We start from the raw sequence: 26,955 nt of genomic DNA, 5'->3' as shown, positions 1-26,955 counted from the left end.
AGACATATTCCAAATATTACTAATCCTCCAAAGAATTTCCCAAGTCTTTAATAATTACACCAACATAACGGTGTGCTCTGACACCTTTAAACCACAGCCTTCCAAACTGCTTAGCTCTTGTTTATAGGACAATAATAAAAGGTTTTAAGAAATAACACTGAAGGATGTTTACAGGTCAGAGTTCTGGATCAATTTATGTGAAAATAATTAATGCAAGAGAAAAAGAGAAGTTGAATTTTTAAATAACAATTTGAAAATAAAACCCCAAATAACTAGCAGCTGAAAAAAAATCAAATGGCAGGAGTCACTTTTAACTGAAGTCCTGAGGTGGATTACCCACGGACCCTCAGATGTAGACTAACCGTGACCCATTTCCGTCTGGGCGTAGGTGCCAATTATCTGGAGTCCTTTGGACGAATGCAGCCATTTCTCTTGCTGAGCAGTGGTGCCCTGATTCAGCAAGGTAGGAATAAACATGGAGTAATTGAGGCCCACAGGTTCCACAAAATTGACCAATTGTAGTCTACAGGAGAGAAAAGAAAAGGATCTCAGCCTTACTCTAGAAACTGCAACCCTATCACCCAATCCTAACAACCTTGTCCCTTAGGATGAAGGTCAGGAAAACTGAAATCCCTTTCTTATTAAATTAAATGTCAATTTTACCATTTTACTACCTAAAGAGTCAACAACAGGATCTGGTGGTATTTCTCTCCCTCTGATCATTTCAGGGTCATGATTCTGGTGCTGGGGATTGAAGCTAAGGCCTCACCATGCTAGCAAAGCATCTACCACTGAGCCCCACCCCCAGCCCCAAAAATTCCTTTTTAAATTCTACACTTAACCATTCCAAACAATTCGTTTTATTGGTATTATGTAATGGTTTGATTGGTTGAAAAAAAAAATTTTTTTTATGTTTTATTTGGTTTTGCATTACTTTCAGACTTTACTAGTTTGTTTTGAATATCAAAAGAAACTCCACAGAATACCGATTTGTAGAACTGTTAACAAAAACTCTTAAGAATAATTTAAACTATCCTTCCCTAAATGATCTAAGCAAATATCCCAAAAAGTAAATATATGTTCCAGAGCGGAATTAAAAACATCCAAACGTAGGCAGGCTGGGTTTGTGGCTCAGTGGTAGAGTGCTCAGTCTCACATGTGTGAGGCACTGGTTTTAATCCTCAGCATCACATAAAAATAAAAAAATAATAATAATAAAAAAAAAAAGATGTCCAAAGGTCTTTAGGGCTTATAGATGGGCAAGTAGGTGATGTGCACAGGTTAAAGACTTATCCAAAGGTCAATGAACATTACCCCAGATTAAGGGAACGGTACAATACTAAAATTCAGCCCACAACTATCTTCTCATAGTACAAATCCAGGAAAGTCAAAAATACAAATTTCACATACTAATGTGTTTTGGTTATATCTTGTAGACTTTCTAGGGGTCCATTTTGTACCGACACATCCTAAGAGCTTAAAGTACAAAATACATGTTATCTACTGTTCTTCATGTGTTCTCAATGAATGACTGTATCTCAGCCTGTACAGGAACATAGAATGAACTAAATATGCTCTGGGGAAGCCCTGAAGCTATCCTACTTAAAGAAGCACTAGCAAACACCATACCCTCTTATTTTCCTATTTTCTAAGTAAATACTATTCAAATTACCTCACTCTTTTCTATCTTATTAAATCATAAACCAATTAGAAACTAACAATTCTCTCCACACATGCTCTTTAGATATTACTTTTTTTAGGTCTGGCAATTGACCCAGGGGTGTCTACTGCTAAGCCATATCCCTGTTTATTTTTGTATTTTGAGGCAGGGTCTCACTAAGATGCTAGGGTCTTGCTAAATTGCTGAGGCTGCCATCTTCCTGCCTCAGTCTTCCAAGTCACTAGGATAACAGGTGTGTGGCCACCTCCCCTGGCTAGATATTAATACCTCAAATTAATCAGTGATTTGTTATAATTCTTAGATTCCACTAGAAGGAATGTGCTCAAAGTCATGTGTAAAAGTGAATAAAGGTCGCACGTTAGCATCAGTGAAAAATGTTTTCTCTATACCAATGGTTTTAGTCATAAGCTTAGGGTAGAAAAATCATATTTCAAGAATGCTAGGAAAAAACTCAGCCAAATATCCAAGAAATGACTAGCTAGCAATATTTAAATAAGCAAATAAATAAAACAACAAAGTCCCGAAATAGTAAAATGCCTTTTAGCCCAAACATCAATTTTTAAACTAAACTGGAGGAAAATAGGACAAAGGAATAAGAATATGCAGAAAAGGTAAGTTCATTTCTAACTACTCTAGGTAAGAAGCAGTTTACTTCTTTAGTGTGGGTTCATAATGCAGAAAATATACCACATCTCGATGATGTGATCTCTGAAAGCCTGAACAGATGGACAGATCACTCTCGAGTAACACAGCATCACAGGTATTCCAATTCTCACTAAAACCAACAAGTAGTTACACCCTTCCCATTTCCTTTCATAAATCTATAAAGAAATGAACTTACAGATTACAAATTCAAAGTCAGCCTTGGGTGATATACTGAGACTGGCTCAAAATCAAATTTAAAAAGGGCAGGGGATGTAGTTTAATGGTAAAAGGCTTGCTGAGCATGTGCAAGGCCCTAGGTTCCATCCCAGTACCACAAGAAAAAAGGAGAGAAGAACTGGCACTGTGGCACACACCTGCAATCCCAGCAACTCAGGAGACTGAGGCGGGAAGACTGAAAGTTCCAAGCCAGCCTCAGCGATTTAGCAAAACCCTGTCTCAAAAAAAAAAAAAAAAAAAAAAAAAAAATTTTTTTTTTTTTTTGTGGTGCTGGGGATCGAACCCAGGGCCTTGTGATTGCAAGGCAAACACTCTACCAACTGAGCTATCTCAATAGTAAAATGTCCCTGAGTTCAACCCTCAGTTTAAAAAAAAAAAAAAAAGAAAAAAGAAAAAAAGAAAGAAAGAAGAAAAAAAGTGGTATGATTACTTAGGTGAAACTTATTAAGGCATGAGGGAATCAAGAAAGCCCAATAATTTAGTATAGTAAAGTACCCTGAAGTTTATAAAATGATAATAAAAAAAAATGATAATAATGCAAAACAATTTAAGAAAATAATAAAAAATATGGGATACAAAATAAACACTATCAAATATTTTCATTCTTAATAAAAATATTAAAGTTTTTGTTTTTAGGCCATTTGAAATTCAACTCAAGAACAGAATTTGGGGCTGGGGATGTAGCATAGTGATACAGCCCTTGCCCAGCATGTACAAAGCCCTGGGTTCCATACCCAGCACAATAGGAAAAAAGCGGGCAAGGTAGGGAGTAGTAGAGTACTCTGAGTTCAATTCCCAGTACTGAAAAAAAAAAAATCAATAACTGAATGTGTGAGTTAAATGAGGTTTAATTCCATCTGAAAATGGTTTTCAAGGAGCCAGCTTTAATTAATTTTTAAATTTTTACTTCTGGGATGCTGGGGTGAACTCAGGGCTTCACAAATGCTAAACATGTGCTCTACCATTGGGCTATACCCCCAGCCTCGGGAAACAAGCTTTAAAAACCTAAGAAGGATACCAAAAAACAGGACTAATCCTCATTAGAATTTCAAATAACTCTTTAGAACACTGTACAGTTTTCTTTTCAAAGCAAACAGCATAGTTAAAGACAAAAATTACAGGAAAGATTAGTAAAACATTTACATTTCCCAAGCAGCAAAGCCTAGAGTAAACAGTTCTTTGCTGAACCTGGGAAACCTTAAAAAAATATTTTTACCAATATTCAGTCCGCTTCAAAATAAGCTCTTTAAGTTTTATTTTGTGATAGGAGAAATGGATGTAAAAGAGACAAATAAATGCCTCAAATACCTAGAAATATTACTATATTTCATTAATCCTAGCATCCTCCCCCTCATTTTAGCATTTAAGAAATCCAATACATCTCACAATTAATGTATGTCATAGTTAACTGGCAACATTATTTTTTTCTTAGGGTTAACCAAAATATTGGTTACAACTGATTGGTTTATCATACTTATGGGATTATTTATATGTTCCAGGCTTATTGAAGGCAGGCAGCAACTGCCCAAACTAATTCCCAATCTAACTTATGATCTCTTTTGTCATTGCCTAGGGACACTGGGAGGATGGATGCCAAAGGGTACACTGAAGTTGGTACTTTAATATTTCAGGTGAAAAATGATCCACAAAAAAACTGACTGGAGTCCACAGGATCTTTAGTCAACACAAAGGACTTTATTCCAGTTCACTGTGACTTAACTTGTGTTTGGTAACACACAACAAACTACCAAGTTACGAAATGTACACCAATTCTGAAAGATGCTACATCAACCACTTAAAAACTAAAACTACCTAAAATTTCTCTTCATTTTTTTGGTTCTGGGGATTGAACCCAGGGGAATTTTACCACTGAGCTCCATCCCCAGCTCTTTTGATTTTGAGACAGGGTCTGAGGGTGGCCTCAAACTTGCAAATCCTCCTGCCTCAGCCTCTTGAGCTACTAAAATTACAGGCATGAGCTGGGATGACAGCGGGTACATAATCTTAACTAATTTAAGTTTACAAACCCAACTCAGGTCTTTCAGTAACAATTTAGGATTTACTCTCCCTCAGTATCCCCACAGCCACGAGTCACCAACTTCAGAAACAAAAATGAGTATGTGGCAATTGGTGAATACTCGAATTTGCAATACCAAAAATAAATTTTAAAATGTGAATAACAAATTGAATGGAGTTCTGAGGAAAGGCTTAAGGGCCAGAGTGGGTCACTCCATCTTTACAACAACTAAACCAAGTTGAAAATCGATGCTAAATGCCTTGGAGAAAGTAGTATAAGGAAGCATTACTACACAAAGGTAGAACTTGCAACATGTCTCATATATCTTCATTCCTGAAAATACAACATTCACAAAATTAAACCTATTTTACTTATTTATTTAGGTGCCAGGCATTGAACCCAGGGGCACTTAACCACTGAGCTGCATCCCCAGCTATTTTTCATTTTGAGACAAGGTCTCACTAAGCTACTTAGGGACTCACCAAGTTGCTGAAGACTGGCTTTGAATTTGCAAACGTCCTGCCTCAGTCTCTCAGTCACTGGGATTACAAGTGTGCTGCACCGCATCCAGCTTTTTAACTTACTTTTTTGCACTGCTGTGGATTGAACCGAGGGCTTTGTACATAACTAGGCAAGCATCTACCACAAGCTACACTCCCAGCCCCAAATTTAATCTTTAATGATGAAAATTTTAGAGTTCCTCTAAAACACAGAAACTTAAAACAAGGAGATGCCCAGAAGTAAATCAGACATGTAAGAGATGCTACAGGCCAAAACGATCTGATACAGGAGTGTTAATTTAGGCTAAGTCAGTAAGTCCGCATTTCTTTATCTAATTAAAAACCAAGTGCAACAAAAACGGTGGTCTGAGAAAAGGACATACTCTCTTCCAGCACTAAGACCAAGGCAGATTTTTCTGCACAAGACAACCATTTAAAAACCTGTCAGTAGATTCAACAATGCTGAGTTCTTAGAATACTTCATATTCATTCTGAGGTTGGACTAATGTTCTTCTTTCTTCCATTCCCATAGTTCCCATTATTTTAAACTCAAGAACCACACTATCACATAAAAATAAAATGCTATTATTGCAAATATTTCAATGTTTGGTTTTGCAACTGAAAACATTTCCAAACTCAAAAATTCAGTAGGTCTCTTCACAAAGAGCAACCTCATTCTGCATTTAAATCACTCCAAATTGAGATGCTTGGGAAAGAATTTGAAAAATAAGATTCTTGAGAATGAAAACTCCAGCTTCTCTGATCATTATCAGCATTCTACAACTATGTCATCTCACTAAAAGGTCTAGATACAAAAGTAACCACATTATTTTCCACATACAACTTTAAAGTGGCAAGAAAATATGCCTGTTTGGGGCTTCAAACGCCAAGCACGATAATAAAAAGCCTTACAAGGTTCGCAGCTGTAAAGTATGGGCTAACAGTACTTGCCTTGTGCGAAATCAACACCTACTTTTTAAACCACATGATTTCGTCAGGATCTGCGATGCCAAACTCCCTCATCTTCTTCACCATGTTAGCACTCTTCTTGACAGCCACCTCGTAACGCTGGCTGCGAGTGAGGAAGTTATAGTCTTCATGCTGGAAGTCTGGGTCGTTCATAATCAGGTTCTCTACAAGGGAGTTAAAGGACATCAAGCGGAAGATAGACATTTCTTCCCCAAGCCCCGCCCCTGGTACTGGGGATTGAACCCAAGGTCACTCTGCCACTGAGCTGCAGCACTGGCCCTTTTTGAATTTTTTTGAGACCGGGTCTTGCGAAATTTCTGAGGCTGCCCTCGAACTTGCGATCCTCCTGCCTCGGCCTCCTGGGTAGCTGGGATTACAGGCTTGCGCCACCGCGCCGGGCGAAACCCACCCTCCTTGAGTTACCGCAGGTTTAAATCGCGAGCACATCTCGGGAAAAGCGAGACCCCCAACCCCTGTCACAGACCGTCCCTCCAAATGGGAGCCTCGGCTCTCCAGAAGCCCCACAGCACCACCGACTCCTCTTCGAGGGGGGTCTCAGCCTCGCTCGCGAGAGAAGGGAGGCCGGCCCGCCGCCCTCACCGATCTCTCGACGGCGCCGGGTGTTCTCGGGGCTGCCGTCCAGAATGTGTGTGATCAGCTCGGGGTTGAAGGTGGCGGCGGCCCGCTCCCTGCGCAGGTCCGGGTTCATGGTGTCGGCCAGTGTCGCAGACGAGGGGAGCAGCAGGGCAGGTGGCAGGTGCGACGGTGTCGCAGCTCCGGCGCCAGCCGGGCCCTAAGAGCAGTCCCAGGACCGCGAGTCCCCGCCCCGCTCGCCCGGCCCGCCCCTTCTCCCTCGCCGCCGCCCCTCTGCGCGTGACGCTCCCCGCCCAGGCCGGCTCGGAGAAGGCGGCGCCCGCGCCGGGACCGCCCGTAGAGCGGCTGAATCCCCTGCTCCCGACCAGGCGAGGCCCGCGAGCGGCCCCTCGGCAAGAGGACCCAGGTAGAAGGCCAAGAGATTGCCCGGGGCGGAAGCGGGGAGCGAAGGGCTGTCGGTATCCCGCCTCTCTCGCGTCACGTGATCGCGCCGAACGGAAATAGGGAATCTGAGGCCCGGCGACGCCCAGAACAGGTTGGCTGGGGATTTGGAAGGGGGCGGAACGAGAAGACAGGAGACTGCGCCTGCGCTCTGGGACTCGTCCACCTCGCGCTTCCGGGTCCTCTTGCTAAACCCTCCCCGGAAACTAGTGGAAGAATGGGACTCGAGGGTCTGTGGATGAAAAGGGTGTGGGTGACCTTTGCGGAATTGTAGTGGGAAGACGTAGGGTTTCCCAGAACCTTCCCAGGTTGGAGAAAAAAGAACGGGGACAAAGGTCACTGGGGGAGCAGGACCTTTATTTTCTGTCAAAATAGTGGCGTGCTTGCAGCCCGCGTGGGCTGTGGGGGCCTGGGTGCGGGACTGCCAAGGTTCCCCTGTTTTTGAGAGAGGCGTGCTTCTCTTGAGACCTCTGCCTTAGAGGCCAGACTGTGTGTGTGTGTGTGTGTGTGTGTGTTTCTGGGGACTGAACCAGGGGCGCTCTACTACTGAGCTACATCCCCAGCCTTTTTATTTATTTTGAGACCACGTCTTGCAGCGGCTGGCCTTAAACTTGTGACCCTCCTGCCTCAGCCTCCCCAGTCGCTGAGATTACAGGCCTGCGCCACCACGCCGAGCCAGACTTTCTGTTCTTGTGTCCCTAAACTGACTGACGGTTCGTACAGGTCTTGGGATCCAGACTCTCTTGTTTGCGCTGCTGTCGTCGTCGTCAACAAAGTGGCAACTGCACACATGCCTAAAAATCATATAAGGATTCATAATAAAAAGCAAGAGTTCCCCATCCTCAGAAGCAACCGCTTTTCATTCTTAGTTCTTATTGCTCAAAAAAAAAAAAAAAAATTGCTACGTTAAACACTTAAATTATTTCTGCATTTGTTTTAATTACTTTTTGAGGTCGTTCCATAACAAAGATGGAGCACATTACACAATGCCTTTACCTCTCTCTAATTTGTTTTTGTAAATTTTTTACATAATTAAGTTTTTGTAATACAGTACTGTCATTCACCTTGGATACTGATTTTAAGGAAGCTCAAAAGCTAATACTCAAGATGAATAATATTTTAATGCATTTTGTGTGTGTGTGCGCGTTTGCTGGCGAAATGGAACCCAGCGCCTCCAGCATGCTTAGGCAAGTACTCTACCACTGAACTACATGCCCAGCCCACAAATCAAAATGGAACAAAATCTCAAAAAATTAACGATAAGATCATTGCTGATGGTTCCTTTTGTCTTGGACCCAATATACCTGGGCGAGGCACTGTTAACTGAAGTTGTTTTTAATGCCCTCCTCCCCTACTAAACATTATTCCTTCAAGTTATTGTTGATTTTATTACTCTTGTCAAAAGTTGCCACTCCAGGGGTTGGGGAGATAGCTCAGTTGGTAGAGTGCTTGCCTTGCAAGCGTGAGGCCCTGGGTTCCATCCCCAGCACGGCCCAAAAATAAATAAATAAATAAATAAAAGTTGGCACTCCATTGCTGGTTATGGTGGCAACTCCGAAGGCTGAGGCAGGAAGATCACAACTTAGAGGCCAACCTCAGCAAATAGTGAGGCCCTGCCTCAAAATAAAATATAAAAGAGGCTGGGGATGTAACTCAGTGGTAAAGTGCCACTGGGGTCAATCCCAGTCAAACAAACAACAAACAAAAAACCTTAAGGGAAAAAAAAAAAAAAAACTGCTGGCACTACAAATAGAACCAAAACAAGCTGTTGGTAAGATAAAGCTGAGTTTATTGCTTACTGGATAAAGGGGGGCACTGCTACCTGGCAAGACTTTGACAGTGCCTCAGGGGAAATGGAAAGGCTAGAATTCATTGAGACTTGAAAGATTGGTTTAAGGCAGGTTTTTCAGTTCTGGGTCTTGATTTTGAGTGGGCAAGAACCATAGTCTAAAATTATTGGAGACAGCAAGTTAAGGGAATTGAAAGAATCTCTGGGCAGACAGGCTGTTGATGCTCCAGTAAGGAAGAAGGTGTAGCTTTGGTTCTCAGTGTCCAGGCTGAGTGTGGGGGCAGGTGCTTTTGGTTTTTGCTTTCCTCTCGATGAATCTCTTCACCCATTCCATGAATATTTAATAATGTCCCAGGTCCTGTGGGAAGCACAGGGGACACAGCAGGGAATGAAGCTTTGGAATCCCCCTCCTAGAGCTGCATGCAGTCTAGTTGGTGGCGTTTAAACACACAAAAAAACAAAAAAACTGAGCTAGGGCTATAGCTCGGTTGGTAGAGTGCCTGCCTCCCATGCACACGGTCCTGGGTTTGATCCCCAGCACTGCAAAAAAAGCCAAACAAACAAAAAACTATGCTGTTTGAAATCCAGTTGTTTAGTAAACTAAAAATGAAATAGATCCAGGTGATGGGTAGAGGGGGTATGGGAGAATTCTAGCTTAGGTGGGGTGGACAGGGGAGGCCTCACTGAGGAAGAGGTGTTTGAACTGAGACCTGAAAGAAAGGAACCAGCTGTGTGAAGATCTTGGAAAACCTGATCTCATCTCGGGGAAAGTGCAGGTCCAGGACCTGAGGTGTGCTGAGGAAGGGGAAGGCAAAGAGGGCAGAAAGGCAGGCCGGAGAGGACCCCACATGGTAGTGTGCCCATTAATAGTGGGCCAAGGTAAAGGCTGTCAATTCTAGTCATTATCACTGGACACCTTTCATAGATTTTCAACAGGGAGTCATGTGATCTGATTGACATTTTTAAACATGTAAAGTAGGAGGAATACCACAGTGAATTCTGCATGGCCTCTGTACCCAGGTTCCACCATGATCAACTAGTCATCACATTAATTTTATGCAAGTTCTGGAGGTTATCCATAAATAGATTCAGTATGTTATGTTTAAACTATTTTTATTTCAATACAGTTATCACATTTGGAAATCTTAACTAAAGTTCCTTAATGTCATCACAGACCCAATCAATAAACAAATTTCCTCCATTAAAAGATGAGGGACAGTCACTTTGTTCAAATCTGGGTCCACACAGAGTCCACAAGTTGCAGTGGGTGGGTATGAATCGTAACAGTATATAGGTTTCCCCTGTACACCTTTTTTTTTCCCTTCAATTTATTTTTTGAAGAAACTAGATCCTTTTGCCTGTGAAATGTCCCACAATCTGTATTTTTCCACTCTCTGTGGTGTCTTTGACATATTCCTCTGTTCCTGAACTTTCTGTATATTATTGGTTAACATCTGGAGGTTTGTTAGACTCTCAGACTTGAGGTTTGGCAAAAAAAAAACAAAAACAACAACAAAAAAAACTCCCTAAAGCATTTTTTTCCAGTTTAAAACATTGCTCTGGTTGTCGTGAAGAGAATGAATGTAGCAGGATGAAAATAGAAAGAAAAAGAACAGTTATAAAGATGGTAAAGTCTTAGATGGTCTGGTGACCAGGGAGACAGAGTGAAGGGGGCAGCTTCAATAGCTGGCTTGGATTGAATGGGGACATGAGAGAAAGGGAGACATCTAGAATGATCCTAGGTTTAAGCAAATGGAGCACAGTGACACTGTCAGGGACTGCGAGGGACAGGATCCGAGGTGGTGTTTAAAATCGGAGGACTGCTGGGCATGGTGAGGCAGATCTACAATCCCAGCGGCTCAGTAGGCACGCACCGGTAATCCCAGCAACTCGGGAAACTGAGGTGGGAGGACCCTCAGTTTGAGACCAGCCTCTACAACTTAATGAGACTCTGTCTCAAACTGAAAAATAAAAAGGACTCAGGATGGTTGTGGTTCAGTGGTAGAGTGCTTGCCTAGCATGCATGATGCACTGGGTTCTGGGTTCGATTGTCAGCACCACATATAAATTAAAAAAATAATAATGAAGGCCCACTGACAACTTAAAAAAAAAAAAGGGGGGGACTAGAGATGTAGCTTTTTTTTTTTTTTTTGGTACCAGGTATTTAACTCAGGGACACTTGACCACTGAGTCCTACCCCCAGTCCTGTTTTGTGTATTTTTATTTAGAGACAGGATCTCATTGAGTTGCTCAGTGCTTCAATTTTTGCTGAGGCTGGCTTTGAACTCTAGATCCTCCTCCTGCCTCAACCTCCCAAGCCGCTGAGATTGCAGGCATGTGTCACTGCACCTGGCTGACCACAAAAAATTTTAAAATGAAGTTCTATTCCAGTCCCTGTGCAATTTATATTTCCTCCTAGATCAGTTTTGCTATTCATTTTATCAGTGTTTTTCTTTCACATTGCAATTATCCCCAGATATCTGGTGACCCATGGTTATTCATATTCAGAAAATAGGTCAGTGTAATCCCAGTTACTTGGGAGATTAGCAGAAGGATCAAAGTTTGAGGCCAGTATGGGCAACTCAGTGAGATCCTGTCTTGAAACAAAAACACGTGGGGATGTAGCTCAGTGGCAGCAGAGACCCTTGGGTTCAATTCTGGTATTGCAAAGAAAGAAGGAAAAAAAAAAAGAAGAAGAAGAAGAAAATAAATAAATGGTCAGTGTACAATAAAACAAAGGGAAAAAATAGAACAAAATTAAAACAAGAAAAGAAAATGGGTCAGTGCAAAGACCGTGTCCTACAGAAGGTGCTCAACAGAAGACTCTTCCAGTCCTGATATTCTAGAAAGTCAGTTGTCGTTGTTAAAGAAAAATTAGAGCTGGCCACAATTTTGGCTCCTGCACTGAGGCCCCACAGGCCAGACCAAATATTAAAATGGAATCACCCATGCTAAAGATCTGCACCACCAGATGGACACTGAGTTGTTACCTGAACATCTGAAATCAGGAGAATGAAGTCAACAGCCATTCCCAAACAGGCCAACAGCATGACAGAGATTCCCTCTGCCTTAATCTGCAGGTTCCCTTAATCCTTACAAAAAGTAACCTTGAAGTTAACCTATCAACTACCTTTCTTTTGGTCTGTCTCCCTGTCCCTGCCTTAGGAGAAAAGCGACTCTGAAATGACCAATCTTTTCTGGTCTTTGTTTCTTTTTTTCCAGCCCTTCTCTGCTTCTGTCTTTTTTCAGGCCACCTCTGCTGCTCAGAACACTTATTCTGTGCCATGGAATGCAGCAGTGCCTGATTCTAGAATGGAAAATAAAGCCACTTGACATCCTTAAACTGTGGAATTTCCGTCCTTCGCCACTCTGGATGTAATGATAGTAAACTCAGCATCGAGTGGTGCAGCTTAACTGGAAAGCTGGATCTGGTGAGCTTTGTCTTTTTATTACAAAATATTTTCAAACCCATTCAAGAATTGGAGAATGAAGAATCAACATACCTTTCACCCAGATTTACTAGTTAACTTTTTGCCATAGCTGCTGGGTCAACTCTTATCCGCTTGCTTTTTGTTTTCTGAACCATTTGAGAAAACAGGATAAAAATCTTGATCCTTTACTCATAAGAACCAGTTCTAAAAACAAGGTCACCAACACAAGATAATGTAACACTGATATAATACTATTATCTAATCTGCGTTCTTTGAAATGAGTTCTTTTACAATTGTCCATTAATGACCTTTACCACGTTTTTTTTTTTTTTTCCCTTCCAGCCTAAGGTCTAGTCCAGAATCATAAATGATATTCTGTGGTGTTGGTTTCCTAGGAATGTTGTAACAAAGTGCTATGGACTGGGAGACTTAAACGGCAGAAGTTATTGTCTCAGTTCTGGTGGGTAAAGTCTGGGATCAAGTTGTCCAGAGTGGGTTCCTCTGAGGCTGTGAGGGAGAATCTGTTCCAGGACTTGCCTTTAAAAGGCTTCTGGTGATGGGATTTTTTTAAAAAATATTTTTTATTGTTGATGGACCTTTATTTAATTTGTTTATTTATATGTGGTGCTGAGAATTGAACCCAGTGCCTCACACATGCTAGGCAAGCACTCTGCCACTGAGCCCCAGCCCTAGCCCCTGGCGATGTGATTTTGTGTGTGTGTATGTGTGTGTTGTAGTGCTGGGATTTGAACCCAGAGTCTCATGCATGCCAGGCAAGCACCTTACCACTGAGCTACTTCCCCAGCCCCAGTGTCTGGTGACTTGCTGGCAGTCCTTGGCATCCCTTGGCCATATTCACATCACCCCCCTCTGCCTTCGTTTTCACTTGGCCTTCTGGTATTGTGTCTGTCTCTATGTCCAGATTGTCCCTTTTTATAAGGACACTACTCCTGCTGGGTTAGAACCATCCTGAGGACCTTGTGTTAACTTGGTGACCTCCGCAAAGACCTGTCTCACTGGGAGGGACATTCTGAGGCCCTGAGCCTTCTCCACCAGGTCTTTTTGAGAGGACACGCTGCAGTCCATGACAGTTGTCTTGTTATTTTGCTCTCTTTTCACTGGAACCCTTTGCTGTAACTGTGGCGCTTTTGGATTATAGAAGCTTGTTTCCAACTGTGTCCCCCGACTCAGACTTGTCTGTCATTTCTTACATTCAGGTGACACATTTTGGCAGGAATACCAACAGAAGTGATGTGCCTTCCTCAGTATTTATCAGGAGGTCCACAATAGCCGTATTTGCTGAGTTTCTCTACCAGGAAGTGGATCCTTTTCCCCTTTGTAATTAATAAGAAGTCCCTAGGGAGACCTATTTCTTATCAGATTTTCCTAGTATTTTTAGCATCCATTGATGATTAGCCCCCAAATCTGTCTTTATTCTAGTGGTTGCAAAATTTTTAAAGGCACAGCTGGGCATGGTGGTGCACACTTGTAATTCCAGCCACTTGGGAGGCTGAGGCAGGAGGATCGTAAATTGGAGGACAGCCTGGGCAACTTAGTGAGACCCTGTCTCAAAATAAAAATTAATAAGGACTGGGGGGCTGGGATTGTTGCTCAGTGGTAAAACGCCTGGGATCAATCCCCAGTACCAGAAATAGGCTGGGATGTAGCTCAGTGTCAAAGTGCTTGCTTCGCATTTGGGAAGCCCTGGATTTGATCCCCAGTTCCAAAACAGAAAAGAAAATACCCAAAATAAAAATAAATAAATAAAGGCACAGGGCTGCCTCTTCCTCTGCAGATAGCCCACTTTCTCCCTTGAATGTGTATTCTTTACTTTATCCCAAAGACCTCTCTCAAGATCGCCCCTATTCTTTGAATATGTATCTACTTTCCTAAATAAAACTCTGCGTGGGGCCTGGGGTTGTGACTCAGTGGTAGGGCACTTGCCTTGAATGTTTGGGGCACCGGGTTCAATCCTCAGCACCACATAAATAAATAAAATAAAGGTAGTGTGTCCATCTACAACTAAAAAAAAAACTTTAAAAACTGTGTGGGCGGGCTGGGGAGAGAGCTTAGTTGGTAGAGTGCCTGCCTCAAAAGCACAAGGTCCTGGGTTCAATCCCCAGCACCATCAAAAAAAAAAAAAATGTGTGGGTGGGTGTTGTGGCTCAGTGGTAGAGCGCTAGCCTAGTACGTGTGAGGTAGTGGGTTTGATCCTCAGCACCACATAAAAATAAATAAATAAACAAGGATATTGTGTGCAACTACAACTAAAAAAAAAAAATTTAAACTCTGTCTTTGAAAAAATATTTAAAATAAAGGCACAGGAAAATAACCCTTTTATTTGGATTTTTTTTTTTTTTTTGTACCAGGGATTGAACCCAGGGCTGCTTAACCACTGAGCCACATCCCAGCCCTTTTTTTTTTTTTTTTTTTTTTGGAGACAGGGTCTTGCTGAGTTGCTTTGGGCCTCCCTGGGTTGCTGAGGCTGGACTGGAACTTGCGATCCTCCTGCCTCAGCCTCCTGAGCCTCTGGGATTACAGGTGTGCCCAGCTAAAATGAAATGTTTTTAAGATGTATGAAAGGGGACTTACTAGGGCTGTGATGTTGGCAGCTTCACGGCCACACTGCAAGCCATCTCCAGGCTGGAGACCCTGGGGTATTGCTCTTTGAGGTCATAGTTCAAAACATGTCATATAACCCGAGTTTTACCTTGAAACTCATTGTGCAATATAGGCTAACAAAGAATTGTAATTTTTAAAAATTGATGAATTAAAACTTATAAAAATATATGCTCCCAAAGAGTTGATCCTACTGTATGATGAGTTTTTAAATAAATGTAAATATAATATAGTGACATGTTGTGTGTACTTATGTTTAGTTTACAATATATATGGTACTTGAGGGTGTAAAATTACTTAAAAAAATCTTCTGAAGTATCAGCTTTTTTTTTTTTTTTTTTTTTTTTAACAGTACTGGGGTTTGAACCCAGGGGCATTTTACCACAAAGCTACCTGCCTATCCCATTTTTTTTTTTTGGCAGGACTGGGGACTGAACCCAGAAGGTCTCCATCACTGAGCTCTATCTCCAGCCCTTTTTTTTTCTTTATTTTAATTTTTGGCTTTTATTTTGATACAGGCTTTCACTAAGTTGCCAGGCCAGGATCCTCCTCCCTGTGCCCCGAGGGTGGAATTACAGGTGTGTGCCACCACAGCCATCAGGTGTCAACTTTTTGCTAGGCCAAAGGGGATTGTCCCCCATGACCCCTAATGGACCACTGCTCTTTTTTCTCTCCTTAGTAGATTTTTGTTTTCTTTCAGTTTTTGCTTCTGTCACGCTGGAGGCGGTTAGGAGGCTGTCTCGTGTCTAGTGACTGACAGTTATGCTCCCCGGCCACAGCAATTCACAACATGCACCTTTAGGGGGATGGGGTCAGCTGAGACTCAGCCAGTTGCTCCTGAGCTGCACAAACCAAGCCTATTCTTGGCAGCTTCTCAAAATGTCCATTGCACATTGACTTGCAACACTGTCCAGTGACCTCCTTGTTAGAGGGTAATAACACCGATTGTGCAAGTATCGAGGTTATATTTAACTTCTGGGCTAAGACTGTGTCATCTATTTTCTACAGGGATTTTATGCTTATTTCATTATTGTTTATCTTCATTCCTATCTCTGTGTGCTTGTCCTATCCAGAAATAGTTGAAGACTCTTGCTTTCAGGACTCTTTGGTCATTGAACAATTAATTATCCCTAAATCCCCAGTTCTCTGACATTTATTTTATATTTTGTGGTACTGGGGATTGAACCCAGGGATGCTCTACCACTGAGCTACATCCCCAACCCTTTTATATTTTTTAATTTTTTTAGTTCTTATTTTGAGACAAGAGTCTTGCTAAGTGCTAAGGCTGGCCTTGGTCTTGTGATCCTCCTGCCTCAGCCTCCTAAGTTGCTGGGATTACAGGTATGTGTCACCAGGCCCATCCAGTTCTCTAATATTTGAAAGAAAACCTCATATAAGGAGAAAATCCTCTAGCCTGTGAAGCTGGAAATACTTACCGTCTGCTCTTTACAGACCCATGCTTTCTGGCATTGGTAGGGAATGGGATGCATTGAGATTGGAGTAGGAGGCAGTACTTCTCCACATGGTGTGTGTGTGTGTGTGTGTGTGTGTGTGTGTGCGCGCGTGTGTATGTGTGTGTGTATGTTTTATGTGAATTCATAACCTAGCAAAAAAAAATTTTGCTACCAGGGAATGAACCCAGGGGTATTTAACCACTGAGCTACATCCCTAGCCCTTTTTATTTTTTTATTTTGAGGCTGGGTCTCACTAAGTTGCTGAGGCTGACTTTGAACTCAATCCTGCTGCTTCAGCCTCTCAAATTGTTAGGATTACAGGCGTGCACCCAAACTGTTTTTTTTTTTTTTTTTTTTTTTTTTTTTGCGGTACTGGGGATCAAACTCAGGGCCTTGTGATTGTGAGGCAAGTACTCTACCAGCTGAGCTATCTCCCCAGCCCGCCCAAACTGTTTTTAAGTGTGTCTCTTTCCCCACTAGAACTAGTCTTCCAGATGTTGTTGCTCGTCTTGTGCATCTGTGGGTCTGTCTTGTGCTCTGCTTGATTTATCAGGAGTCTTCAAAAAATCCATCCCATTTTGTTACAGAAACCAACAATGCTACCCAAACCTGGGATCTATTACTTCCCCTGGGAGGTCAGTGCTGGCCAGGTTCCTGACGGGGGCACCCTGAGAACATTTGGCAGGTGAGAAAGTTGGTCTTTTCACATGGTGGGAGGGGGAATGTTTAATGTCTTCCCCCTGAAAATAAAGCAATTACAGTAGTTTTATATCATTTTGTCTATAAAAAATGCTGAAAATGAATATGTATTCATTGTAAAAAATATGGACAGTTCACAAAAGAGTAAAGAAAGCAAAATCACTTATAATCCCATTGCCCAGCTAACTACTGCTAATATTTTGTGATTATCTTTATATACTTTTGCATGTTCATATTTATGGATATACATATATCTGGGTGGCAATATATGTATATACATGTATACTCGGTTGGTTACATATTCAGTATAACAAATCACTGTCAAATATAGTGCCTTAGCAGGGTATGATGGCACACACCTGTAATCCCAGTGGCTTGGGATGCTGAAGCAGGAGGATCCCAAGTTCAAGGAGAGCCTCAGCAATTTAGTGAGGCCCTAAGCAACTTAAGGAAATCCTGTTTTGAAATTAAAAAAAAAAAAAAAAAATTTAAAGGCTGAGGGTGTAGCTCAGTGGTAAAGCACCCCTGGGTTAAATCCCTAGTAACCGCCCCCAAATCTCAACCGACCTTTATTATCTCACAGTTAGTATGAGTTAGAAGTTCAAGGGTGGCTTAACTGGGCAGATCTGGCTCAGGTCTCTCTTGAGGTTGCAGCCCAGATGTTGGCCATGGTTGCCGTTTGTTCCTTGGTGAACTGGAGAATCTGCTTCCAGGGTGACTCTTACACATGGCTGTCAAATTGTTGCTGGCTCTTGGCAGGAAGACTCAGCCCCCAACAATGTGACTTTCTCTATAGGTCTGCATGAGGTTCCTTATAACAGCTGTCTCTCTCAGAACGAGTGATCCAAGAGACAGAGCAAGGTGGAAGCCACTATGTATTTTATGACATAGAGTCAGAAGTCACTCTCTGTCATTCCTGCAGGATCCTTCTGGTTACGCAGAGCAGCCCTATTCAGCATGGTAGACCACTGCATGAAGATGTGAATCCCAGGAAATGCAAATCATTTGGGACCATCTTGGGATATATGTGTACACATCTGAGGACATATTTTAGCCTAGACGAGGTCTTATTGTATTACTATTTGTACCATTTATTTACTAACATACCTGCAAGTGCTGGACCTACTTCCTTGCCACATGTATACATCTACATCATTACATTTTTAATAGGTTCATTTATTTCACTGTCTAAATATACCATCTTATATGGCATAACATATGAGTCAACAACAGATTTTTTAAAATTTTTTTTTAGTTGTCAGTGGACCTTTATTTTCTTTATATGCGGTGCTAAGAATTGAACCCCATGCCTCATACATGCTAGGCAAGTGCTCTACCACTGAGCCACAACCCCAGCCCTCATCAGCAGATTTTATATGAGGGTCCCATAAGATTATAATGGAGCTGGGTGCAGTGGTGCATGCCTATAATCACAGCTACTTAGGAGGCTGAAGCAGGAGGATCAGAAGTCTAAGGCCAGTTACAACCACTTAGCAAGATCCTGCCTCTAAAAACAGAAAGAAACAAGAAGGCTGGGCATATAGCTCAATGGTAGAGCCCCCCTGGGTACAGTCCCCAGAACAGCAACCCCCACAAGATTATATTGGAGTAATGGAACCAGAAAATTACGATCACTTCATATTTTTACTGCACCTTTTCCAGGTCTAGATATGTTTAGGTCCACAAATACTTACTATTGAGTGACAGTTGCCTACATATTCAGCACAGTAACCTGGTACAGGTGTGTAGCCAGGAGCAAGAGGCTACCGGACGTAGTGGTAGGCAGCCACCTGGTTGTGTAAGCGTGCCCTATGATGTCTGCACAAATTGCCTAGCGACTCACTTCTCAGAACATATCCTGTCATTTGGTGAACATGACTGTGCAATAGTTTTTTTTTTTTTTTTTTTTTTTTTTTTTTTTTTTTTTTTTGTGGTACTGGGGATCGAACTCAGGGCCTTGTGCTTGCAAGGCAAGCACTCTACCAGCTGAGCTATCTCCCCAGCCCTCTTTAATGGTTTTTGATAAAGTTATCAGTTTTAATTTAGTGGAAAAAGGAGAGTTGTTTCAATAGATGGTGCTGGAATTACTGGTTATTTTTAAGGAAGAAAAACAACTTGATCCCTACCTCACAACATACAAAAGAATAATATTTGCACTATGTCACAGAAATACAAGTTAAAACTACGAAATGTCCAGAAATAACCAAGAACACCTTCACAGTGTCCTAGTGATGGGCAGAGATCTCAGCTAAGACCTCAGAAAGCAAAAAACCATAAAAGAAAAAAAAGTGAATACATGGTTGCCAACAAGATTAAATGATTGTGCTCATCACAAGATACTATTAAGAAAATTTAAAACAAGGGGAAGAAAATGAAAATACAGTCATCTCCTGCTTTATAACAGAGACTGAAGCATTTGTTCTCATTTGTCATTTCTCTGTTTTTCTTGGAAGGATTGAGGGTGGCCATGGATTTCCAGATTTATTGGCCTCCTCAAACCTTTTGAGTTCTGTGGCTGGTTTCACCTATGGATAGAAACGATCTCGCTTCCTCCGCTCTCCAGGTTGTGCCTCTATGACGTGACCCAGTCCCGGGTGACCCTCAGGGCCCTGCACGGATCTGATCAGCATCAGGTTCTTGTCTGTACCAAGTTGGTGGAGCCGTTCCAGGCCCAGGTGGGCTCCTTGTACGTGGTCCTTGGAGAGCTCCAGCATGAGGACGGTAAGCGGCGGCCTCGGTTCCGTTGCACTCTGGGTTCTGAGTGGGGGAGTCTCTGGTGAGTCAGAAATTAGGAATCAGCCTCACTGGGTCAACATTCCTTCCAGAGCAGTCCACAGGTCAAGGACTCTTGGGAGACAGATATGATAGGACTCAGAGTGGACCTGCCATGTGGTCCCAAGTCAAAGAGAGGGACTGTGGGGAAGTGAGAAAGAGAAGAGAGAAACCACTAATTTTTTTTTTTTTTTTTTTTTTTTAATACCAGGAATTGAACCCAGGGGCACTTAACCAATGAGCCACATCCCCAGCCCTGTTTTGTATTTTATTTAGACAGAGGGTCTTGCTGAATTGCTTAGGGCCCTGCTAAGTTGCTGAGGCTGGCTTTGAACTTGCAATCCTCCTGCCTTAGCCTCCCAAGCCACTGGGATGTAATAATCAACTAGGAAGTCAGTGTGAGAGAGAGGGAAAAAAGAAAAAAGGAAAAAGAAGAAAGAATGCTGCAGATAACATCCTTCTGCACCAATCTTTAAGGGTTTTGTGGGTGCTGTTGTTTTGTACTGGGGATTGAACTCAGGGGCACTCTACCACTGAGCTACATCCCCAGCCCTTTTTATTTTACTTTGAGACAGGGTCTGGGTCAGTTGTTTAGGCTGGCCTTGAACTTGGCAATCCTCCTGCCTCAGCATCCTGAGTAGCTGAGATTACAGGATATATCACCACAACCAGCTAATCTTTGTCTTGAGTTTTTCTTCAATGCAGTTTCCTAAAGTAGAATCCATGGTTTAAAAAAATACAAGTATTTATTTTCTTGATTTATACTTTCTAAAAGTCATAATGGTGTTTTAACTCTGGATGAAATATCAGGGAAAAAAGTAATTAAATGGTACTTACTTTAATTATATTCGACTTAATAAAAGTTAATCTTTATCCAGGCTTAAGCCTTTGAGCTCATAGGGCTCCTGCCCTCATAATTGATTTAGGAGAGTTATGGGAAGAGGGAGGGAGGGTGAGCAGAGAGAGCCTTTGCATAAATGATTTCCACCTTAAACACAACCCAGCTCCCATAGGCGCTCCCCCACACTCCCACTCCTGCCATCAATCCTGGGAGCTTTCTGGTCCCCAGCGCCTGCCCCTGTCTGCACCCTTAAGGCCCAATTGCAAATAGAGGCGGGGTTGAAACACGATGGGAGGGCAGGCCAGGCAGCCAGGAGGTGGGCAGGGTTTGGAGCAGAGAGTTGGGATTATTTGTGGAAGTAAAATGGGAGGGCGGACTCTTTAATATATAAAACCACCTATATTTCTTTATTTATTATTATTCGCATGTGCTGCTGGGGATCAAACCCAGGGCCTCTTGCATGCTAAGTACACTCTCTGCCACTGAGCGTCACCCCCAGCCCTCTTTTTAAATTTATTTTTACTTTGTTTTTATTTTATTGCAGCACTGGTCATTGAACCCAGGGGCACTCAACTACTGAGCCACATCCCCAGCCCTTTTTTGTATTTTATTTAGAGACAGGGTCTCACTGAGTTGCTCAGTGTCTTGCTAAGTTGCTAAAGCTGACTTTGAACTCACGGTCCTCCTGCCTCGGCCTCCCAAACCACTGGGATTTCAGGGGTGCACCACTGCACATGGCTTATCCCCAGTTCTTTTTATTTTTTATTTGAGACAGCGTTGTGGTAAATTGCCCAGGCTGGCCTGAAACTTGTGCCTCAACCTCCTGAGTCATTGGGATTACAGGGGTGTGCCACTGTGCTCAACAGCCATGTTTATTTTATTTTTAATTATTATTGTTTTTTCAGTACTGGGGATTGAATCCAGGGGTGCTTTACCACTGAGCTGCATCCCAGGCCTTTTTACATTTATTTAGATAAGGGCTCCCCAAGTTGCTGAGGGGCTGGTCTTTGAATTTTTGATCCTCCTGCCTCAGCCTCCCAAGTAGCTGGGATTACAATGTGCCACCATGTCTGGCCATGTTTCCTTTTTAAGAGCCCTGATGAAATAATAAATCTAGGTAAAAACTCATTGCTGGCTGCTAAAACCATTAGTAAAAGATTGATGTGTATGTTGTAATGAAGGAGCAAGCCCGATCAATCCAGCATTACAAGACATGAATCAGTGAAGCATCAAGTCACACAGTACCACACCTGAAGTATGAAATATTCTTGCTTTTTTTTTTTTTTTTGCGGTGCTGGGTATTGAACCCAGGGCCTTGTGCTTGCAAGGCAAGCACTCTACCAACTGAGCTATCTCCCCAGCTCCATATTCTTGCATTCTTGCAAAACAAAAACAAAAACAAAAACCCCCCAAACCTGAACCTTATGAAGCGGCCCTAGGTGTCCTTTGGCCTGCTGACGGCTTCTCATTACTTGCCTCACAGCCTATTTGAGGGAGTTTCCCATATACCACATTTCCCCCCTTGATTTTCTAGGTAAGGCATGCACATGGCTCACAGCTGGCTCTCGGAATTCATTAAAGAAAGGATGAGGAGGGAGGGGCCGCATGCGGACTGAGCGCGGCCCTGAGCCCTGACCTCTAGCCTGGGCAGAGCAGGCACCTGTGAGTGCTGTAGACCTCCACGGGCCAGGTCCAAAGTCCTGTGCGGAGACAAAGGTCAATCAGACACGGATCCTGCCATGTGTACAGGTTGACCGATCTGGGGACAAAGGAGAGGCCACTGAAAACCACCTTCCTGATGGTCTGCACCTAGAGCTAGCTGAGGCTGGAAAGGTGGAATGCCTGCCCTGTGATAAATCCTGGCCTCTGACAGTGTCTGTGGCACTGTCCAGGGGCGAGGGGCTGCCTGTCCAGGGGGAGGTGCTGGGACACATCTTTCTCCCGCCTGGAGGTTGCTCCTTTTTTGGCAGTTCAGGGACTTGAACCCAGGGGTGCTCTACCACTCAGTGACATCCCCAGCCCTTCTTATTTTTTATTTTGAGACAGGGGCCTTGCTGTTCTCCTGCCTCAGCTTCCTGAGAAGCTGGGATTACAGGTGCGCACCACCCACACCCAGCTTTTTGTCTTAAAGATCTTTAATTGATACATGGTAAATTCTGTGTATTTATGAGTATAATGTGTGACGTTTCATTATAGGTCTGAATGCGTAGTGATATTTCTCACCTCAAACACTTCTCCTTTCTTCAAGGTGGGATAGTCTCAATCCTCAGTTCCAGCTGTGCTTGAAATACACAGTTGTCATCAACCATAGTGATCCTGTGATCCTCAGTGCTATAAAGCTCTAGGGCTGTCCCTCCCAGCCAGGTGCACCCTGGAGAGCTCTGCGTAAATCCCACTCTGTTCTTTATTATTATTATTATTAATTTTATTTATTTATTCGTACAGGGTGCTGAGGCTCGAACCCAGCGCCTCTCCCCGAGCTGTGAGCCCCGCCCCCACATCCTGTCTTCTTCCCCTGAGCCGCCTGTTCCTGCGCTGGGAAACCTTCCTGTGTGTCCTGGGGCGGGTCTTCACCCCCTTTCCCAACACCCCAGTTGTGCTTCGGCCTGGCTGAAGCTGGCTTTTCCCCGGGCCTGTAGCCCTCCCCCTGGAGCCTGTGCAGGCTCCCACGACACACCCCACGGAGCCCAGAGGTGCGACCGGCTCCTGCAGGCTCCTCAGGTCTGGCATCGCCACCCCTTTCGGTCTCACGCCACCCTTCACCTCTGCTCCAGGTCCGCCTCCCACGCCCAGGTCCGCCTCCCACGCCCAGCACCGAGGACCTGGTTTCTCCTGGTGGCTCCGCCTCTGCCACTGAAACTTGGCTCGCAGTGACTTCCTGCCCTTTCGCTCACTCCCACACCTTTGTTCTTCACCCTCAGGGTCCTGGACTTGGGACTCCTGGTGTGCTCCCACCTCCCTCCCCTCAGCTGGCAGCCACTTTTTAAATATATATATATTTTAGTGGTTGATGGACCTTTAATTTATTTACATGCGGTGCTGAGGAGGGAACCCAGCGCCTCTCACCTGCTAGGCAGGCGCTCTGCCCCTGAGCCCCAACCCTGTCCAGCGCTTTTCTGGCAGAAGTTTCCTGCCATCAGACCCGCCCGCCCTGGAGGTCCCACTGACTGAGTGCAGAGAGGTCCCGACCTCGTGGATCAGAGCATCCTGGCTTAGTGCCTCTTCTCTCTCTGGGCCCCTCCACACTGCCTGGAAGTCCTTCTGGGTGTCCAGGTTGGCCTCCTTCCCATCCCAGCTGAGGCCCCTCCTCTTAGGGTACCCCCAGGCCAGGTCCAGGGTCCACCCAAAGTCAATTAAGATCCTTAGACTTTTTTTTTTTTTTTGTACTGGGGATTGAACCCGAGCAAAAATCATTCAATTTAAAACAGAAAGGCATCTCATTGTGCCTTGGCACCTGGCCCTGGTCTTCCTCCCTTCAGATTCGCCCCCTCAGTGACTCCTCTTCTCCTCCACATCTCAGGCCCCCTGCGTTTGTTTTGTGTAACCCAGCCCCTTTGTTCTCGGTTCTTTATCTTTGGGAGGGGAGATTCCCCTGTGGGATCATTTCTCCATCTGTGAGTCAGACTTCCTTCCCTCCTCCCACACTGCAGAGGTCCTCAAGCACCTTCTCTTCCTTCTGTGCACTTGGGCCTTTTGCAGATGGATGACTGCTTTCCTGGTTTGTCTAAAGCTCACTTCCTTAGTTAATGCTTTTTTTTTTTTTTAATGACACTGGGGATTGAGCCCAGAGGCGCTTTTACCACTGAGCTACATGCAACCAGTCATTTAATTTTGAGACAGGGATCACTAAATTGCGGAAGAGACTGGCCTTAAACCTGAGATCCTCTTGCCTCAGGCTCCTGGGTCACTGGGATTACAGGTTTGACCACCACACCCTGCACGTCTTTTTATTCACAGGAGAAGCAACATATTTTGCAATGTAAATCCAGAAGTCTGGGTTTCCCCTGGTTACAGGGAGGAAATAGCTGCCAGGCATATGCTAAGGAGAATTCTGTGAAATTTAGGCAGATTCCTAAGAAAATCTTCACACAGGAAGTATGGAAATATTTGATATAGGATCCTCTTTTGAGTTTTTTTTTTTTTTCTCCAGTGCTGGGGATTGAACCCAGGGCTACTTTACCTGACTGAGCGATATCCCCAGCCCTGTTTTGTGTTTCAGTGATGAGATGGAGCCCAGGGCCTTAACGCAAACCAGGCAAGCCACTGAAAATACCCTGAGCCCTTATTTTGAGAATTTTAGCCATTCCAACTGTGAACTAAAGTGCTCTGATTTTGTTCTTGTTCTGCCCAGGTTGTCCTGAACATCTTCAGGGCTGCGTGTGTCCTGAGAGAGCCAGGCTCTCATGGTCTAGTGAAGATTAGTCAGGCTGGACACCGGGGCCTCACCAGTAATCCCAGCAACTCTGGGGGCTGAGGCGGGAAGATCACATCTGAAACCAGCCTCAGCAACTTAAGTGAGACCCTGACTCAAAATTTAGAAAACTAAATAAATAAAATAAAAAGAGCTGGGGATGTAGCAAGGGGTAAGAGTGTCCCTGGGTTCAATCCCCAGTACCACCCAAAAAAAAAAAAAAAAAAAAAGAAGAAGAGAAAATAAGCAATGAATGCTGTTTGATTGATCAGGATAGTGAGCAGACAGAAGAGTCCTGGGTGGTGAGAATCAGTAATCTACACCCATCAGTAGATTCAGATATTGTCACGCACCCGCTCCTGTGTCTGTGCCGTGGTGCTGGAAGATGAACCCAGGGCCTCAGGCAAGTGCTCTACCACTGAGACCCTGCACCCACGCCCCCCCCAGGCTGTGCCATTTTTGCAGCCCAGCACTGGGCTAATGGAAGCTGACGACACCCGGCCAACCTCCCGGGCCCCTCTTCCAGTGTAGCCGGGGTGGACAGCTGGAACCCAGGCAGCTGACACTGAATTCTCTCCTAGGCAGTGTTAAAGGGATAACTGGCCTGGGCTGGAAAGAAGAGTAGGCTAGTCTTTACCTAATAATCAGAAAGCCTCTGTGCAGCAAAAGAAGACAGCATAATGTCCCAGAACATTGAATGTATTTACTGAAGTGTCCGAAGACCTGAGAGAACACAAGTTTTGTTTTTGTTTGTTTTTATGGTGGGGAGAGGAGTTGTTTTTGTTTTCTTGGTACTGGGGGTTTGAATGCAGGGGCACTTTACCACTGAGCTATATCTCCAATGCTTTTTATTTTTTATTTTGAGACAATCTCACTAAATTGCTGAAGGTCTGTCTCACTAAGTTGCTGAGGCTGGCCTCCAACTTGTGATCCTCCTGTCTTAGCCTCCCAAGTCTCTGGGATTACAGGTGTGAGCTACTGGGCCCACCTGAAAATAGATGGCCATCTTAGTGTAAACCCAAATGTCCTTCCTGTTTGATGTCACCTGAATATTGATATTATGTATCAGGTCACCACTGCAACTGTTAGGAGCCCCCCAAGTCCCTCGCTCCGGATGAGGTGATTGGTCCTCTAAGTACAAACTCACCTGGAACTCAGTCTCTTGTACTTACTAAATATGAGTTTCTCAAGCGGGCGAATAGCTCACCCTGTAGAGCTCTTGCAGAGCGTGTGCGCAGGCCCGGGTTCGAATCCCCAGCACCTTGGAAGAAAGCAAAAAGTAAATATGAGTTTCTCTTTGCCCAGTTTCCAATTGCCAGCTGCCAAGGAGGCCCTTCCCTTGGGAAGCATGGAGAGCTAGGATGGTGATAGGACCCCTCCTTGACCCTGGGCACTTGGAAACAAAGGAGGCCAAAGAATTATGTGGCAAAGGTGGGAAGTTGAGGGTTCATCTTCCTGAACCCACCTTCCCAAAAGGGGAATATTCAGGATGCTGGCCAAGTTCCAGGCATGTGCATGGCAGACCCACAGTTCTGAAGCTCAAGAGGACAAACTGCCTGCATTTCATGCTCTGCCTGTCTAGTCTCCGTTTCTGGCTGTCAAAACTCAGGACCCAGCACGTGGAAATAGCCAGAAGCATCCATAGGGAGTATCCTTGTCATGGCTGGTGCCTTGGTGTCTTTCAGATGTTGGTTCCGTGGTGAAGGCCCGAGTGCTGACCTGTGTGGAAGGGATGAATCTGCCTTTGTTAGAACGAGCCATCCAGGAGCAACGGCTGTACCAGCGAGAGAGAGGCAGCCAAGAGGAAGCGGGGGCCCCCAGTAGCCCCCCACCTACTCCTGAGGCCAAACCATGA

At 43.9% G+C, this 26,955-nt stretch overlaps 2 protein-coding genes across 14 annotated transcripts in view; one reads left to right on the top strand and one right to left on the bottom strand.

Annotated features, from left to right (window-relative positions):
- The window catches only part of Acox1 (acyl-CoA oxidase 1), a 24,799-nt gene extending 17,697 nt beyond the window's left edge, over nt 1-7,102 (bottom strand). Inside the window, exons 1-3 of one of the 3 annotated variants that reach the window (XM_047546087.1) lie at nt 6,650-7,102; nt 6,054-6,213; nt 363-523 (exon numbers count right to left, since the gene is read on the bottom strand). In XM_047546087.1, coding sequence (XP_047402043.1) covers nt 363-523; nt 6,054-6,213; nt 6,650-6,758 — 430 coding nt within the window. In that variant the 5' untranslated portion in view covers nt 6,759-7,102. Of the gene's footprint in view, nt 1-362; nt 524-6,053; nt 6,214-6,649 lie in introns of those variants that run through there. The other 2 variants (XM_047546086.1, XM_047546088.1) reach the window with 2 other exon arrangements.
- Ten1 (TEN1 subunit of CST complex) lies at nt 6,915-26,955 on the top strand. 11 transcript variants are annotated; one of them, XM_047546097.1, is made up of 6 exons: nt 6,921-7,178; nt 12,123-12,304; nt 15,442-15,501; nt 16,965-17,062; nt 19,640-19,797; nt 26,786-26,955. In XM_047546097.1, exons 4-6 carry the CDS (start codon nt 16,974-16,976, stop codon nt 26,953-26,955), a joined length of 417 nt encoding a protein of 138 aa, XP_047402053.1. In that variant the 5' UTR covers nt 6,921-7,178; nt 12,123-12,304; nt 15,442-15,501; nt 16,965-16,973. The 11 variants fall into 11 exon arrangements, with proteins under 11 accessions (XP_047402059.1, XP_047402053.1, XP_047402052.1 ...); XM_047546096.1 differs by lacking the exon at nt 15,442-15,501 and adding an exon at nt 12,647-12,764; XM_047546099.1 differs by lacking the exon at nt 15,442-15,501 and having other exon boundaries at nt 6,921-7,049.

This window comes from Sciurus carolinensis, chromosome 3 (assembly GCF_902686445.1).
Source record: "Sciurus carolinensis chromosome 3, mSciCar1.2, whole genome shotgun sequence".
Classification (NCBI taxonomy): domain Eukaryota; kingdom Metazoa; phylum Chordata; class Mammalia; order Rodentia; family Sciuridae; genus Sciurus; species Sciurus carolinensis.
The sequence above is the reverse complement of the archived record's forward strand: the minus strand, read 5'-3'. Positions and strand labels throughout refer to the sequence as shown.

Coding starts and splice junctions, on each gene's coding strand:
- Ten1 (XM_047546103.1), top strand. CDS start 16,974: ATGCTACCCAAACCTGGGATCTATTACTTCCCCTGGGAGGTCAGTGCT. Junction 17,063..19,639: donor ACCCTGAGAACATTTGGCAG/GTGAGAAAGTTG, acceptor TCCGCTCTCCAG/GTTGTGCCTCTATGACGTGA. Junction 19,798..26,785: donor AGAGCTCCAGCATGAGGACG/GTAAGCGGCGGC, acceptor GGTGTCTTTCAG/ATGTTGGTTCCGTGGTGAAG.